Below are 19,126 nucleotides of genomic sequence, written 5' to 3' on the forward strand. Positions count from 1 at the left end.
AGGGAAGTGGGGGATTGTTCAGGCGGTAATGCGAGCGATGGGGAGCGATGGGCAGCGATGGGGAGCGGCAGATGAAGCTTTGCTTGCCTGCCGCTCACCTCCTACTGTGCGGCCCGGTTCCTAACAGGCCGTGGCCTGGGGGTTTGGGGGCCCCTGTCTTAATGTGTTGCAGGGGTTAACATGAGTTTCAAAATGAAGAAAAATAATTTGTCTAGTGAAAATGTTATACATGTGTGTGTATCACAATATAAAGGAAGATTTCCAACCAAATTAAAGCTTATTGAACCTCAAAACAATGTGTTGTTGTAACAATATTTTTCTCTACAGTGAGTAGTTTTTGTTATCCCTATACAGGTAACTATGTTTCTGATTTTTTTTTTCCAAATTCAGCAACTTCTCATGAATCTTTCTTCAGTGACATATTGTAGCTATATATTTCCTGTTAATTTACAAATCATATTTGCTCTTCTAGATAATAATGATCCTACGAGAACATATGCCAAATAGTAAAGTGTTTCTTTATCTGTTTATTTTTGCTATCAGTGTAAATAAATAGCTTTGCTAAGGTATGATGTATATCTGTGCTATAAACTGCCAGTTTATTCTATGGAATAGTTAAAAATTTTTTTTTTCTTTCTGCTCATTTATTGAGTAGGTAGTGATATGAACCATGATTATATGGTAAAGTTTATACAAGATTATGGTATGTAGAGTGAAAAATAATAGTGAAGGAGCCAGAAGAATGATGGTTGTTGTTAGTCATAGCATGACTTACTATTTTAAGACAAAAATTATTAATTTTTTTCTTTTTCTTTTTTTAAAATTTATTTTATTGAGGTATAGTTGATTTATAATGGTGTGTTAATTTGTGCTGTACAACAAAGTGATTCAGTCATACACACATATATATATATTCTTTTTCATATTCTTTTCCTTTATGGTTTATTATAGGATATTGAGTATAGTTCCCTGTGCTATACAGTAGGACCTTGTTGTTTAATATTTATTAATCACTTTTGAAACTCATAAGCAGAAATTTGCTAATGCTCACAATAAATGTTCTTTTTAACAGGAGGACATGAACCTTAATGAAGAGCGAAAAGCTCCTTTACGAAACAAAGATTTTACCACCAAGCGTGAGATGGTCGTCCAGTATATTTCTGCTACTGCCAAATCTGTAAGTAGTGAGACTCTCCCGGCACCCACATAATGAGCTTAGCGTTATCTGCTTAAAAAGAAACAAATCTTGGCTCTCCAAGTTCTTGCCTCAATGTACTTATATAGACTTCGTAAAAGAAGCATATACATGTACTTTAATACATTTTGTATGTATTTCAAAACTGTTCTTAATTAGAGAGACTTCCATTCTTATAAACAAGACAGACTAAGGATAGAGGGCTCTGAGTTAATCCAGTAAGTTTTGGGGCTGAGTTTTTGTGCACTTACTAACAAATGACAGCAATTTGCAGGTATTCCACTTAATACACAGTTTGTTACATGAACATTTCAGATTTTGAGGGAGAAGATACAAACATAGCCTAGTCACAAGATTTAACTAAGTTTACATTAAAGCTATATGTCCAGTATCTGCCTGCATGAAATTTTTAGCAATGTTTTTAATAAGCAGTTTTGGTTTTTTTCATTGTTGTCTGTGATGCTAACTATGTAAACTACCTCACAATTGTTATTGTACAGCTAAATTTAACATAAAGAAGGGTGTTTAATAGGAGCTTTAATGAAATCTGTGCGAGTCTCAAAAGACTTGAAAGTAGGATTCATTGAAAAGACTTGTCTTCAGCAGGAAGATCTTCGTGTTTTAATGGAATGTGTTGCTTTGTTCATTTCCTAAGGTGCTTCCAAAAATAGTCTTCAGGTTTGATTTATTTTTGTAAGAAAAAATGTATTTTTTGAAATGGTGAAATATATCTTTTACATTTCTTTAAAGAAGAAGCTTTTCACATTTAGAGTTCATAACATCACTATGTTTGTATATATTATATACATGTGTGTATGTATATATATATGTATCACACACAGTGATTTTATGTTTGTGTAATATGTATATCACACACACACACATTTACATTTAAGACATACATATTTTAAATTTAAAAACCTGACCAGTGAATAAAATAGCTCTTCAGTGGAAAAATATGTTCTAAAGTTATTTGGCTATCCTATTAATGCTATTTCAGTACAGTAATTGCAGTGGCAATTACTGATGCATTTTGCCCTGAATTCTACAATTGTATTGATTCCATATTGTACTTCAAGCAAGCTAAATCTGAATGCTGAACTATTTAAACATAACGCATTGCAGCTCTGCCAGAGCAGAGCAACAGCATGTTTTTTAATTTGCTTCTGGTATCCAAGGGCAGAAATATGTTTCAAGTGATAAGTGAAATTTGCCATGAGCATCGTTTTCAATAGAATTAGGTGAGGCATAGGGTTTTGCTTTGAAATTCTGATGAATCTCCTCATTTTTGTACTCAGCTTATTGTTCACAGTAAAATGCTTTAGGAAGTGCAGGGTGTACATTCAATGTTATTTTTCAAATACCTAAAGGCAAATACACTAGTAAATCTATATAGCTAACTCTGAGTGCAAAGTACAGATAATAATACATGACTAATTATATGATGTTTTTAATGATAAGATTTTGTTAGTGTTTCTGGCTCATTTGTTGTTGTTTTTGTTTGTGTAAGTGGGACTGAATATAATCAAGATTGTATGAAGCTCTTACTCCTTAACCTTTTGATATCGACTCTATCTCTATGTAGAGCTTGTTTTCACTTATACTATTGTTTCTTCTTCAACTGACCAGAGAGATGCACACTTTTAATTTATAGACTCATTTTTAAGACTGAAATGCTAAACTTTGGGTAAACATTGGATGAGCTCTCTAGAATTGCTTTATTTGAAACATGGAAATTGAATGTTTCTCAAAAGACATGAAAATACTATATTTAAGGTGTTAGGCTCAAAATCAGTGCTATAACTATTTAGTATGTGATCCTTATTTGCTTCCTTTAGCACACATAGGAGCACCTGATGTGTGTACAGAACTTTCATTAGAGCTCTAAGGTTATACATTTTATTTGCAAATATTTTTCATGGACCAAATATTATGATGCAAGAAAGCCTCTTGATAAGCATGCTTTAAAGCTTTCTCACTTTGGGGAGACATTCATTAGTGCTGTGTTTTCTGTGGCGAAAACAAAGGAAATTGCATATGTGATTTCCTTTTGAAGGTGATAGGGATGCCATTCAGTGACAAACCGTCCTCTTATCTTTTGACCTCTTCGTGATCATGACAATAAAATTTGCATAAATTATAACCTAACCTATGCCCATTTACCTATGTGTAACCAAGGTTTCCATCCTGCTGTCTTTTATTAGGCTTTAGATATGCTTTGCTTGTCATACTTTTTTATGCTTACTTTTTCATTATATTGATACACTGATTAAAAATGTTTCCACATTTAAAGTAGATATGATTGTAACCACTTCTTTATGAAAATGCTTTACAAGTAGCCAAAACTTTCATCTTGAAGTAAAAGCCAAGTTAAGGACTAGAGTCCGTGGTGGAAAAATGTCTTATAGTCATATGTAAAATGTGTGAAAATTATAGTTAAATTTAAACATAAATTGTACATTTCCACCTTTAACACCTGCATTAGTCATTTTGTATGGAATTGAAAAACAAATAAAATATGAGCTCAATAAGAGACGTCGGTCATTCTCCTGGGTTTGTGGGTAAGGACAGTAAAGCAACATGAAACTAATACACAGGTTTGGGCTCAAAACCTGTTTCTAAAGCAAAGGAGAGTCTTTTATTGTGTAATTGACTATGCCAAAATTAGCCTGGAATAAGAGAATATAAAGGAAATTGAAAGATAGTGATGAAAACTATTGCTTAGTTTTTTTTCCTTTTCAAGTTCCTTAGTAGAGAATGTTAAGTTGTGTGAATGCGAAGGAAAAAGTAGCTTGAGTAACTCTGTCAGTGATGAATGGACTTTAAGGGAGCGGAAAAGAGCCTCTTCTCTGCTGGAGCTGTACTCATTTGCTCATTGTAGCAAGTGCGGTTATGGACCTGATCTAGGGTAGTTAGTATGTGTAGATAATTTGGCCACAGGTAATCTGGAAGAGCCTTTGTTTTCAAAACACCAACATATGTTTTCAGAAATGGAAAACCAAGCTTTTTTAACATTGCAACATTGTCATATCAATTCATAATCCTGAGAGGCATAAGACATCAGTGATTTAGAGGGAATGTTGCATGTTATTTTTTAACAGCCTATATAGACATTTATGAGGAAAAATTAGTCACTGAAATCCTAACGTTAGTTTGTCAGATGTCAATGTCCTTATGAGAATATTAAGAAACTAGTTTATTTCTAACTTAAATCGCAATCTTTGAAGTTGAGATTTAAAAATATGTAAAATTATATTTCATGAAGATACATTGAAAGGTATCATTGATTTAAAAAACTCTCAATAGGAAATAATTCAAAATAGTGATACCAAATACATCTCTAAATTTTTTTAGATTGACCCATATAATAAGCATTTGAGAGCTGTAGTATATCTATTTGTATGTGTGTATACATATATTAATGGTTTTGCCTTTGCCATTATCAGATATTTTCTTTCTCAGGTCTTTTCGAGGCATCACCTAGATATGGTGAAACAGTTGAACCCAAACATGACCAGACCAGTTTCTTTTAGCTTTCCTTGTCTCATCTAATCTCTTTGTTGTATGTGCTTTAGCTAAATGCAATCATTTTGCAATGGAATGAAGCATTAAATGGGCCGTATTCTGGTCGTTTCACTGAATATAGACCTACCTTAATTGTTAAGAGGCTTGCATTTATTTTTTTAGTTTCATGTCTGTGCTAAATAAACAAGGGACAAATAGGATCTCTGTCTTTTTGGTGGGAGGAAATAATTTAGGTCAATAGCATATCTTTCAATTCAGAAGGCGGTTAATGGCACCACAGAAGCTTTTATTCAACTAAATAATCACTGCCTGTAAATAGTCTGTTGAATGAATATTTAAGAAAGCTGCTTCTCTATTTGGAGATCCATGGATTCCTCTGAAATAATTTACTGGGAAACTGTCATTATCTTTTTGTATCTTGCAGTATCCTGTTAAACTTAGAATTCTTATTGGGATTTCAATTATATTTGATTTTTATTTTTAAAGTACTAGCTGAAAAACAGAGCACATAGTGATAATAACTGCTATCAGATTAATGGTTTTCGATTGTGGATTAGGTCTTTTTTGAACATTGCTTGATATTCAAGTGTAGGAAACTGATAATGATTTAGATTGGATTTTAGTATAAAAATATGATTTAGGACTATGATTTTACTTCTTGCTTTCTTAAACACAAATTCTCAGAAATTCTCTTTTCTCTTAACCATTAGAAAAGCTCAGTCGAGGCTGTAATTTTTGAACTGTTTCCTCCTTATGAATAACTATGTTTAAATACAAACTACTTCTGTCTTCGCATTATATACAAAACTGTGCTCTTATAATAGAAATTCTAGGATGACCTAGAAAACTAGAATCATAAGCAATCTATCTGCTTTGTAATTTTCAAGTATAATATAAAACAATATTTTAAACCTTAAATTCATAACAATATAAAATATTCCAGTTTTCAACCTAAAGTTTATTTATTAACAATGCATGACTTTAAATGCAACATTTATATTCTAAAATACATAATTTCAACCTTAATAGTATACCTGTTAAAATAAGGAAAGAGAAGAAAAAGCAACATTTGGAAAAAATTCGATTTTCTTGTGATAATTTTTTTGAGGGGTTGTGGGCTGATAAAATATCTGATGCCTGATTACACTTAATCTTGCATTACTTGATGTTTACACTGCACTAGCTGAGAAGCCCATTACAGAAAATTAAAAAAAAAAAAAATCCTCAAGTTGCAATAATCTTTTATGTGGGAATCTTTATTCTGCAGACTTTACACATTTTTGAAATATGGTAGAAATCTATACTGATATATTTGTGTTAGCCTCTAGATCTAAAGTATTAAAAGTATACATAGGGGGTAGCTATTTACTAATTTACTAAACACTTAACTTCTGTGAAAAGCTTCTGATTACTAATACTGTTGCTGTTTGTTTTTTTTTACACCATAACCACTCTCCGTTGACCACTGCATGCAGATAGTTGGAAGTAAAGTTATGGTGAGTACAAAAGATGTGTTTTACCCTTAGAAGTGAATTTGTGCTTTTGGGGATTGAGTGATTTTTGCTTATAGTATTTTATATGTTGGGTTCTTCTTTTGGTGTATATTTTACCGAAGCAGTGAGGTGAATATTAAGATCAGGTGAATAGAATTTAGCTATGGTAAGTATTTTTCCTGTGGCTTTGGGAAATGCTTTAGAAGTAGAATATGCTTGTATATTTTGTCTTAGAAAGCTTTACTTCTTTTTAAAATTTTTTTCTTTTTTTTTTTTGTAATTGTGCCCGTGTCAGTCTTTATGATTCTGATAAAACTGTGTGTTTTACCTCAGTTTTTCAGGATGGCAGGCAGAGACTCCTAAAAGGTTGGTTTATGCTAACAGGAATTCTTATTGACGTATCTGACTTTGACTTTAGTATCCCTAAGCACATAGTGTAATGAAAGCAACCTTTGATGTTCAGTCAGGAGACCCGCGTGCTTGTCTTTGTTGGGTGCTACTCATCAGCTCTGTGACTTTGGGCAAGTCATGTAGTTTCTCTGAGGTTCAGTTATTAAGTGGATAAATTGAAGTGATTGGCTTGCCTTATCTTTTAAGGTTCTTTCTGTTGCTGTCTTCTAAAGGTTCTTTTACTCCAGACACTGCATTTCAGTGCCACAATACATGATACACTATTATATCAATACACCAAAAGTGGCCTGTATTGTAATTAAGAGCTATTTGTAATTACCCTGCCTTCATGATTAAGCAGTCTGCATTTCGAAAACAGGCCAGGAAACATTATCTTTAGCATCATCAGGTACCGTGGTATCTAGAAAAGTAAATATATTTACATTTGTTTTGCTTTTAAAAATTGAAGTCCTCTTTTTTTTTCTTTTTGAATTCACGTGACATTTAGGGGAAAACAAAGCCATCCATCTTTTGGGATGATTTCAAAAATCAACAAATATTTCTTCAGTGCTTATTATGTGCCAAGAACTGTGCTAGGCACACTGATGACTGGCAAATAAGAATGAGATAAGACCTTATAGTTTCAATAATATATGCTGAAATAATCAAACCTTAAATTGTGCCTGCTGATTGTAAGTGTAATAGGAATACATGAGCAGGAGAGAGAAGTAGGGTTAGAGTAATTAGAGAAAACTCCATGCAAATTTCTAGACTTTCAGGATCTGGTGGCTGGGATTTGACTGGGGAGGAGAGATGATGGAGAAGCTCGCAGATTGTGGAAGTAATATTGAATGCAAAGGCTTGGAGAAAGAACCAAACTGTGTTTGGGAGGGGGTGGAGGGAGAAGAGGGAAATGAGAGATGAGGTTGACTTTGTTGGAACAAAGAACAAAAATGTAAATTGGAAAGATTCAAAAATCAAGTTGGAAGAGGATCTTGAAGTCCAGGTAGAAGATTAGAAATTAGTTGGAGCAAGCAAGTGACATGAGGGAAGCAGGGTTTAAGAAAAATAAATTTGATAGTAGTAGGTAGGCTGGATCAGGCTAGTGGTTCCCAAAGTTGAAAGTATCAAAATGCAAATTTTGTCCTTCATGGGGTCTGGGATAGGGCCAAGAACTCTGCCTTTTTATCAAGCACCACAGGAGATTCTGATAAGGTAGGCTCAAGAGCTGACTTTGAGAAATACTGGATTAGGATAGAGAGAGATTTGTTTGGGGTGCTACCTAGGAGACATGTGTGAGTCAGTGAGGACCTGCATTAAACTGGAGGCTTAGGTGTATAAGGGTGGGGTTAAATAACAGAGTTTGGGGCAATGAAGGAATCTGGAGCTCATTTTAATGTGGGCCAGAGCCAGCCTATATTTCTGGTCTTGGTACCATAAGCAATCCAATGGCCTATGCCAGAAGCTACTGAAAGATTACTGATTTCTCCACATCCAGTTACCAAGTTCTTTCTCCTAAATAACTCTCAGCTCTCTCCCCTAATCTCAGACCCATCATTTAACACACCTGTGACTGCCCCAGCCTCCTCAATACTCTCCTAGTCTTGGCTCTCACACCCCACCCACGCATGCTCTACATGGTTACAAGAGATGCGGCTGCTACCCCATCAAAACTTTCAAATGACTCACCATTCCTTTTGTGATCTTATCCCAGCTTCCTTTTCTAATTTCACCTCCAGCTGCATTCTTACATGCGCCTGTCCTCTGTCTGTACAGGAACACTTGGCAATTCCTTAACATCCTATTCTTTAATCCCCCTAAATCAAGCACATTCTGTTTCTTGGAGCCAGAATGCCCTTTTCTTCTTGAGTGTGCCCAGCAAGCTCCTAAATATCCATCAAAATTAAGCGTCATGTCAGTCTTTGAAGGAGAAGCCGTGTTAGATTAACACCTTCCTTTCCATAGCACCGTGTATATAGCTCAATTATAATATTTAGCACATTTTATTATGATAAATTATATGTTTTTCCTCCCCAATGAACATAGCTGGTGCCCTCAAAATACTAGGTCTAATGGGGAAGATAGACAGGAAAACAGAATAAAGATAGGGCCTGAAGATGTAATATAGGAAAGGTTGCCAAGTGGCTGCTTATGGTTTAGTGAACAGTTTCATCTTGTCTGAGAGTGTTTTGAAAGACACTATAATGAGAAAGATGTTATGATTGATCTACAGTAGAAATGATTTCATACCCATTGTTTTATCTGTGAGCTGCTTCTTACGTTGGAGTTTGCAAATCCTGCAATAAAGGGAGGATACTCTAGGGATCGACCAGCTTCTAGAAGAAGTGACGAGGGAATTAATTCTAGAGTTTAGGTGGGAAGGGTGCCTTCAGGAGGAAGGTTTTTTGTTGTTTGTTGAGACTAGAGAGAGGAGTGAAGAAAAATATTTAAAATCACCAGGTGAAAGTCAGGTACAAAAGGACTTATTTTTCGTGGTCTCACTAATCTACAAAAGATGGGAAGTGTTTGTTGATAAAATGGACAGATAAGAATTTCATAAGAAATGTTCAACAGAGAAGAAATCCTAGAATAACCACTTTAAGTATTCTGGTTGCCTAAAGACTACATATGTTGGTCAAAAAATGAGTGATGTGGAAGTCAGACTGAAACTGGAAAGATGGAATATGTAATGAACCAGGTCTTCACGACCCTGTCTTCCTTTTATCGCTCCAGTGTTGATTAGAAGCAGAATTGGAGGCATTTGAGGTCCTCCTGATCTCAGACTACCATTAGCCTTAGTTTTCACTATTCTCTTTTAGAAATTTACTTTACAAATCAGGCTGTTATCTGAACATAACTACCCACTCAGCCTCAAGCAGTCTTGCTTCTGACTTGGCTCATTAGATCTTTTTTTTTTGTTTTTTGTTTCGAATATTTTCCTTCCTGTGTCAACATTGTCCCCATCCTCAGCTCTTCCATGAAGTCTATCCCGATGACCTTCCCCCCCATTCCCCCACCTCCTGATTTCCTCCTAGTAATTTATCTGAACTTCTATAGCACTTTATTTTTAACTCTCTTTTGGAATCACTTTCTACTCTATTTTATAGTTTCTATTACATTATATGTTCTTTAAGGGCCTCTTTTATAATACTCCTATATTACTTTAGTTTATAATAATGTATGTCCTTGAATAATACTTTCTGATACCGTGCAGGTCTGTCTTTTTATGTCCACAATATAGACCCTATGAAGGGATACAAATTTTAGTAGAGGTCATGGATTCAGAGGCAAATAGACCTGAGCTCAGATTCCAACTCTGCTACATACTAACTGTGTGACCTTAAGTAACTTACTTAATGTCTCTGAAGCTCAGTCTCCCTATTAACACAATGAGGATAATAATACTCAATTCAGGACGATTTTGAAGTTTATTGTTTGTTTATATTTAATATATTTAACATATTAAGAACCTTGCAAATAGCAGGTCTAAATTACATTTTTTGGTTAAATGTATTAAATTTTATGAAATGCTTGGTATGACAGACATAAAATGTGAAGATAACATGGTGAAACAAGATGAGACTTTGAGCTGCCTCTTTTTTTTTTTGCTAAGTATTCAAGATGTGTGCTATTTAATAGAGTGATTTATTCTGGGTCAAGAATGGTGGGAAAGATTTGGCTGGATGTAAGAAAGAGAATGTTTTGCCTGTTTATTGGAAGCTATGTGTTATGTGGTATAGATTATTGCTGGGCTTTGAAAAAAATTAAAAATTTATATGTGGTCTCAAGATAATATTGACAAGGTTATTTTAAAGATTTAATAAGATAGTTGAAGATTTGTTATAGATGCTATCTAAGAAAGGGTAGAATATCTTCTTATCAATATCTTAAAATAGCAAAAGAGAACTTAGAGTAGGATAGAGATAGAAAGAACTGAGTGACTTTTTCAATGGCTTCTAGTTATAGGTAAGTGTTGTAAACTTTTTGAAAGAAAATAAATTGTTTTTATTATTTAGTAACACATTGCATGAAACAGATTTGGGAATCAGCTAAAATGACTAGTTTGATTTCACTGCAAACCAGGAATAATGTATCCACAGGAGGAAAAAGAACCATTCTTCTGTGGGAAAAAAGGGTAAAAATTGACATGATTACATATGATAATTGGAAAATAGAATTATAATGACCAGACCTAACAATGTTAAATATAAAGTAACTTAATGACAGAAATAGTTGAGTGCCTAGGGCAAGCAGTAGGGTGTCTTTTGGGATAGTGTTTATTTTGGCATCATAAAGACCTGAATTTAAATCCTGATTCAGCACTCATTCATTCTCTAGGTATGGTTAATCTCTCTAGCCACAGACTCTTTTCTTTTTTGGATAAAAAGTTACTGCCCACCTATTATGTGCCAGACACTATTCTAGGTGCTTGGGTGATGAACCATTACAGATAAATTCCTCATGGAGCTTATATTTCTACTTGGGCAGGCAGACAATAAGACACATATCAAATATAACAGCAGGTAGTGGTAAGAGCTATGAAGGAAAAAAAAGCAAGATGAGAAAGCCGGGTGTGATCAGGGATGTGCTATTTTAGATAGGTGAGCTCTCTGAGCAACTGACATTTGAACAGAGACATGAGTGAAACTGGGGAGAGCCAATGCAAATATCTAGGGAAGAGCTTTACAGGCAGAGAGAGCATCAAGTGCCCTGGCTTTGAGGCAGGAGTGTGCCTTGAGTATTTGAAGAATTGCAAAGAGGCCACTGTGGATGGAGTGGAATGAACCAAGGGGAAGTACGGGGGTGTTTTTGTTAAGGTGACTAAAAACATAGGTTAAGTATATCAGGGGGTTGTAAATGTAGAAAGGTAGGTTAAGGTCATTTTAGGAGGGATATGCCAAGGAGATGGTACTTTAATAGCCAGTGAGGAATCCTGGAAGGTTTTGAGCAATGGAATGACAAAATCTGAGTTGCATTTGGGGAAGATTAATGGAGCAGTGGAAATTGGAGAGGTTAGAAACTGGGGCAGGGAGATCAAGCTGGGGGTTGTTGCTGTACTTGAAGTAATAAGACCCTGAAATGGAGAGTGGTTATTAGTAAGAACTAAATGGAGGTGATAGATGTGAGAGAGAGATTGCAGAAGTAGAATATATCAGCCTCAGCAAATGATGAAAAAGGGCAGAGGAGACGTGTGAATCAATAATGAGTGAATTTGCAAGCATGGGTGACTGAAGTGATGGTGACTTGAGCCTTCATGGAGAAGTCAGGAGCAAGACTACATTTGGAGTAAAACAGGATGAGTTCAGTTTAGACATGTTAATCAAGGAGAAATTAGTAAAATCAAGAAACAAGAATAAAGTTATCGCCACACAAGACCATTTCTTTGGCACTCGTAGCATAGAGTAGAATTTTATAATTAGGTTTTCTGTTTCAAACACCTACTTTAACTATTTTAAATATATTCTCTGCACATGCTGCTGAACATATGTTGTTTATCATTCTAATAACACTTACCTGTTTATAAACCACAGCCTCATTACCTGTACTAGGCAATGAAGGTCATGTGTGTTTCTTGTTGACTCAGTGGACCCAGATAGAAAAGAGCTAATCATTTTGGTGGCCTGTAGTATTGCTTACTAGATAAGCCATTTTATGTAATTAGGATGTCACATTTGTACGTTTTGCAGTGTTTCTAAATAATCTGAGTCAAAAGGGCAGCCCCATCATAGGTGAAGGGTAGGTACACATGTATGTTTCTTTGCCCTAATTGGGGAATGGCAATTTGGGGCACAATTGAGTGAATATTATAGGACCTTTTTCTCAAAATAGAGCCAAATGAATTTGTTTCCCTAGGCTGGTGAAGAAGTTCATGCTGAAAGAAAGTTCCTGTTAACGGTAAACTTATAGCCAGGCTCAAAGTAATAAATTCAAAATGCTATTGATGTGTTTCTTACTACAAGCTACCTACTAATTATAATAGCCATAAAATACCACTAAGCGTGGCAGTATGTATTTGTGGGCTGTTAAGCTGCTATTGCATTATTAAATTGAAGTTTTATTAGTTTACTGATTGAATAGTATCATCATGATTACTTCATGTAACGTTACACTTGTGTCAGACCAATTATTTGAATATATCCTGTGAAAAAAAGATCAAATCTTACTTTGCTGTTTTCTTTTTTTAAAAAATAATTGTATGGTCCAGAAGGGGGAGACAAAACATTGATTATTGGAGTTTGAAGTAGCTGCTTCCTGATAAAACATGGCTTTTTTGTACGCCAATTTGATTGTTTTTTATTCCTCTTTCTCTTGTTATAAGTTTAGAAATTGTAGGATAGTTGCTACTGTAAAATATTTAGTTTTATGGTGGTGACAATTTTGTTAAAAATCTAAATTCAATCAGAATAAAAATAATCAGTGCAATTATTTTTAACTAGTATATATAAAGTAGAAAAGCTCATTTGGTAATCAGGTGAAAATAAGACCTAAGACTGTTTAATGAGGGTATATTTTATAAGTGATCTTTTAAAAATAGCACAAGCAATATTAAAATTCCACCTTTGGTCTTTTCTAATTTCACATTCATTATGTGCAATGAGTAGCTTCCTTCCCATTTCCTTATGTTTTGATACTGCAAGCTGGCTTGTGTATTATACTTGTTTTGGATAGGAATATCTGCATATGTTTTGAAAGGTTTTGTTATTTAAACCTCCATTCATTTTTAGAACAGTTTCTTATCAGTCCCTTCCCTTCCAGTGCATTGTCATAAATTACATTATTTCATCATGCCAGATTAAATTCATTGTTTAAGGAATGCTAAGATAATGTCGATTATAAAATATTAGCAAGTCATCTTACCTTGGGCATTTGGAAACATCGAAAAGACAGTATGAATATTGACTTTCGTTTAGACATATATTTTGTAAATTGATGCATTAATACTTATGAGTATGGAGTAGTTATGTTTTATAGTATATCCTGATATTAGAAACAAAAAGATATCCTTTTCATGTAGGATTCTGCACTGCAAGTTTATTTTCTGTGTATTTTGCTTGTGATCATGTTAAAAATTTCGATTGAGCTTCTTTCTCTGTGTATATCATCAGGTAAAAAGAATACATTTAAAATCTGATGCTTGGTATAAGACATTTAACACTCGTGTAGTTATTATTTCATATCGCATTGATTTTTTTTTAAATTTTTCAATTATGGCAACCATTTTGATCAGCCATAGAGCATGAGATAATTACATGAGAAGTGTTTTTTAATGTTTGTTTTGGTTGTTAAACAGTATGGTCTCTATAGCACATATCCTTTAAAAGCTCTGTGTAAAATTTACTGTTACCATTATAAAACAAGTGGCATGACACAGGGCTATTTCTTACGAGACAATGCTTTCTTGATCCAGGTAGTGTTGTCAGCAGGGGAAAAATTAGACACTCTAAGATGAGGATCAATATTAAAGAGTTACCTTAACTTACTGTATATCAAATTTTGGCCTTTTTCTCACATGTTTGATTCAATTTCCCATTTCAGTTAATCAGATTTCTTTTTTTTTTTTTTCAAATTTATTTATTTATGTATGTATGTATGTATGTACGGCTACATTGGGTCTTTGTTGCTGTGCGCGGGCTTTTCTCTAGTTGCGGCGAGCGGGGGCTGCTCTTCATTGTGGTGCGCGGGCTTCTCATTGCGGTGGCTTCTCTTGTTGCGAAGCACGGGCTCTAGAGCACAGGCTCAGCAGCCGTGGCGCACGGGCCCAGCCGCTCCGCGGCATGTGGGATCCTCCCGGATCAGGGCTCGAACCCGTGTCTCCTGCACTGGCAGGCGGGCTCTCAACCACTGCACCACCAGGGAAGCCCAATCAGATTTCTTGTTCTTGCTTATCTGTTAGGAAAAGACTGTTTGGTTGAATCATAATTAGCTCCTTTGAGTGGGGTAAGGGCAGAATAAGATCATCTTAAAAATGCCACCTTAGACTTATAAAGTGCTTTAGAGTTTTTAAAGCCCTTTCACACATTTTCTCATTTGAGCTACATACTATATGTATTTCTGTAGGTCTGTGCATCATATTTTCAGGAAGACATTGCCTCCATCCCCAGATTCCTGGGGTCTGGCCATTTTCCATGGAGTTTTTTTGAGTGGTATATACTGTCCAGGGTATTTTGTCAGTGGTCAACAGATATTCGTAACGTGAATTAGTATCCAGTTTATATGCTTGTATGAAATGCTTTTTGAGCCTAATGCTTTGTGGGCCTGCATCGCTAAATAATGGTCACGTTACTAGTAACATTTAAGGTAATTTTTTTTACTGTGGTCACCATAATTCAGATACTGGATTACTGCATTCATTGCATGTGCTATTTTAGTTGCGACCACAATCGCCTATCAAAACAATATCGAAAACCAAAATGAATTTTAAGAGCGTCAATCAAAGGTACAAAAAACTTTCCAAGTTCATTTTTTATGCTGATCTGTTTGTAAATTTTTACTAACCTGTCATGGTTCCTTTCTTCAATGAATTTGTGATCTAAGGAGAACATAATTGCTCATGCAGTGTAATTCTTGTGCTTTGAGTGTAGTAACTACTTTGTATACTTTAGGTGAATCATTTATTTTCATTGATGATGATGCTTTTTTGGCAGAGTGGTTTGCATCCAGAGAGCTGTTTTACAAAGTGTGATTGGCACCTGTATACTAGGTAGATGGAGTGTGTGTGTGCGTATGTGTCTGTGTATCTGTATATCCATCTATCTGTCTATCCTCTCAGAGTTAAATGAGGTTACATAGGTTCTCTCTATGTTCGAAAGCTGAGAAGTTGTGAGAACTGAGACTTTTCCTCAGAATTATTTGAGATTTTCTTATGGTGTGGAATGTTTTTGCATAGAGTGAGGTAAGTATATGTTATGGGCTGAATTGTGTCTCCCAAAAGTCCTGTGTTGAAGCCCTAACCCCCAGTACCTGAGAATGTGACTATTTGGAGATAGGGCCTTTAAAGAGTTTATTAAATTAAAATGAGGCTGTTAGGGTATACCCCAATCCAATCTAACTGGTGTCCTTATAAGAGGAAATTTGGACAAAGAAACACCAGAGGTATGCACAGAGGAAACACCATGTGAGGACACAGAGAGAAGGTGGCCGTATGTCAGCCAAGGAGAGAGGCCTCAGAGGAAACCAACCCTGCTGACACCCTGATCTTGGAATTCTAGCCAACAGACTGTGAGGAAATAAATTTTGGTTGTTTAAGCCACCTGCTCTGTAGTTTTGCTTTTCTCATCTTCTTCTTCTTCTTCTTCCTTTTTTTTTTTGTTATGACAGCCCTAGCAAACTAATACAGTATATAATATTCATTCTGTTTTATTCAACACATAATAATAGCTAACCTTTAGAGGGCACTGAGTGCCAGGAACTACGCTAAGTAAGTTCCATGTAAAAACCAATTTAATCCTCATAACAATTATCACCCCCATTGTATAGATGAGGAAAGTGAAGCTTAGGAAAGCAAGTACATTATCTGGGGTTGCACAGCAAGTAGGTAGGAGAACCAGGACTTGAATCCAGTCAGACTGAGTCCAGAGCTTGGCCTCTTAACCAAAACCTGAGTAAGAATTTTGTGGATTCCAGGCAGTTATGGATAATGGTCATCACCATGGGTGCTTACTTTCTCTAACATTATTATTATTTTTAAAATTTATTTTATTGAAGTATAGTTGATTTACAATGTTGTGTTAATTTCTGCTGCACAGCAAAGCGAGTCAGTTATACATATATATTCCTTTTCATATTCTTTTCTATTATGGTTTATCACAGGATACTGAATATAGTTCTCTGTGCTATACAGTAGGACTTTGTTGTTTATCCATTCTATATATAACAGTTTGTATCTGCTAATCCCAAACTCCCAGTCTATCCCTCCCTCATCCCTCTCCCCCTTGGCAACCACAAGTCTGTTCTCTATGTCTGTGAGTCTGTTTCTGTTTCATAAATATGTTCATTTGTGTCATATTTTAGATTCCACATATAAGTGATATCATATATTTGTCTTTGTCTGACTTACTTCACTTAGTATGATAATCTCTAGGTCCATCCATGTTGCTGCAAATGGCATTATTTCATTTTTTTTATGGTTGAGTAGTATTCCATTGTGTACGTATACCACATCTTCTTGATCCCTTCATCTGTTGATGGACATTTAGGTTGCTTCCATGTCTTGGTTATTATAAATAGTGCTGCTATGAACATAGGGGCACATGTATTTTTTTTTTAAAATTAATTAATTAATTTATTTATTTTTGGCTGTGTTGAGTCTTCGTTTCTGTGCGAGGGCTTTCTCCAGTTGCAGCAAGCGGGGGCCGCTCTTCATCACGGTGTGCAGGCCTCTCACTATCATGGCCTCTCTTGTTGCGGAGCACAGGCTCCAGACGCGCAGGCTCAGTAGTTGTGGCTCATGGGCCCAGTTGCTCCGCAGCATGTGGGATCTTCCCAGGCCAGGGCTCGAACCCATGTCCCCTGCATTGGCAGGCAGATTCTCAACCACTGCACCACCAGGGAAGCCCACATGTATCTTTTTGATTTATAGTTTAAGACAAACACTTTTTTTAAAAATACTCAACAAATATTTTTATTGAGATATAATTGACATATAACATTCTATTAGTTTCAGGTATACAACATAATGATTTGATTTATGTATATATTGTAAAATGATCACCACAGTAAGTCTAGTTAACATCCATCACCCCACATAGTTACAAATTTTTCATCTACTCTAAACAACTGTCAAATATACAGTACAGTGTTATTAACTATAGTCACCATGCTGTATATTACATCCCCAGGACTTATTTATTTTATAACTGGAAGTTTGTCCCTTTTGACCCCCTTCACCCATTTTTGCACCCTACCCCTCCCTGCCCCGGCCTACCTCTGGCAACCACTGTGTTCTCTGTATCTCTGAGTTTGGCTTTTTGTTTTTGTTTTTTAAATCCCACGTATAAGTGAGATATTTCAGTATTTGTCTTTCTCTGTCTGTCTTATCTCACTTAGCATAATGCCCTCAAAGTCCATCCATGTTGTCACAAATAGCAGGATTTCCTTCTTTTATATGGCTGAATAATATTTTACACTATGCATATATACCACATTTTCTTTATCCATTCATCCATTGATGAACACTTAGGTTGCTTCCATTGTCTCAGCTATTGCAAATAATGCTGCAGTGAACATCAAGGTGCATAGACCTTTTACTGTTAGTTTTTTGTTTGTTTGTTTGTTTCCTTCAGATAAATATCCAGAAGTGGAATTGCTGGATCATATGGTAGTTCTATTTTTAATTTTTTGAAGTAGGACAAACACTCTTAATCACCATTTAGGTCAAGGAAAGAACTAGTTTGTTGTATTTTTTAGATGCCCCATATAAATGCTATAATATAGTACTTGTTTCTCTCTGTCTGACTTATATCACCTAGCATAATGTGCTCCAAAGTCTGTCCATGTTGTCGCAAATGGCAAAATTTCATTCTTTTTTGTGGCTGAGTAGTATTCTATTGTGTGTATATCTATATCTATATCTATATCTATCTATCTCACATCTTCTTTATCCATTCTTCTGTTGATGTGCATTTAGGTTGTTTCTACCTCTTGGCTATTGTAAATAGTGGTGCTATGAACATTGGGGTGAATGTATCTTTTCGAGTTATAGTTTTGTCTGGATATATGCCCAGGAGTGGGATTGCTGGGTCATGTGGTAGTTCTATTTTTAGTTTTTTAAGGAACCTCCATACTGTTCTCCATAGTGGCTGTACCAATTTACATTCCCACCAACAGTGTAGGAGGTTTCCCTTTTCTCCACACCCTCTCCAGTATTTTTTATTTCTAACATTATTATTTAGTCCTTCACGGATTGCTAATAGGGGATTATCTTCCACCAGCTGGAGAATGCTTCTAATCACACCAACAACACAGAGAGAGCCCTGCCTATCACAGAGAATTAAGTGCCTCTATGCAAATGTTGCTCTATGGGCCAAAAATGACTGAGTAGACATGGTCTTTGTGCTTTCATAGCAGATATTAAAAAACAGGTAACATTACCTCAGATGAACAGAATGTACTGAGCAACATAAATGTGAGGAAAGAGATACTGCTGCTTTGTAAACCAAACATAAATATTAGAAATAATCCCATTATTAGGTATTGCCTTTAATTTCTTAAAGCCCTTTTCCCTGTGTCTAAATTAGATTAGACATTGTGCTTCTTCAAGTTTTATATCATCAGTGTTCACCTTTCTTATGCATTATTGCCTTTTGTAATTAATTTCAATTAAACATTAGTTTTGTTTAATTAAGATTGTGTAATTAAAACGCTTATGAGCTCCCAAAGGGCAAGGGCTGTGTCTTAATACCCCTTAGACATTTTAAAATACACTAGGCTATAACAGCAATAAAATAATTAAACATCCTTTTGTTCAATCTCTGCATATTCACAATGCCTCTGACACTGAACTGTATAAAAACTGAAATCAGAA

The 19,126-nt window shown here is 35.3% G+C and overlaps 1 protein-coding gene across 3 annotated transcripts in view; it reads left to right on the forward strand.

The window, feature by feature from the left end:
- Nucleotides 1-19,126, forward strand: part of DIAPH2 (diaphanous related formin 2) — an 856,317-nt gene that overhangs the window by 77,680 nt on the left and 759,511 nt on the right. For 2 of the 3 annotated variants that reach the window (XM_036839916.1, XM_036839915.1), the window contains exons 4-5: nt 1,073-1,177; nt 6,196-6,216. In XM_036839916.1, coding sequence (XP_036695811.1) covers nt 1,073-1,177; nt 6,196-6,216 — 126 coding nt within the window. The remainder of the gene's footprint in view (nt 1-1,072; nt 1,178-6,195; nt 6,217-19,126) is intronic. The other variant, XM_036839917.1, reaches the window with a different exon arrangement.

The sequence above is a fragment of the Balaenoptera musculus genome, chromosome X (genome assembly GCF_009873245.2).
Source record: "Balaenoptera musculus isolate JJ_BM4_2016_0621 chromosome X, mBalMus1.pri.v3, whole genome shotgun sequence".
Classification (NCBI taxonomy): Eukaryota; Metazoa; Chordata; class Mammalia; order Artiodactyla; family Balaenopteridae; genus Balaenoptera; species Balaenoptera musculus.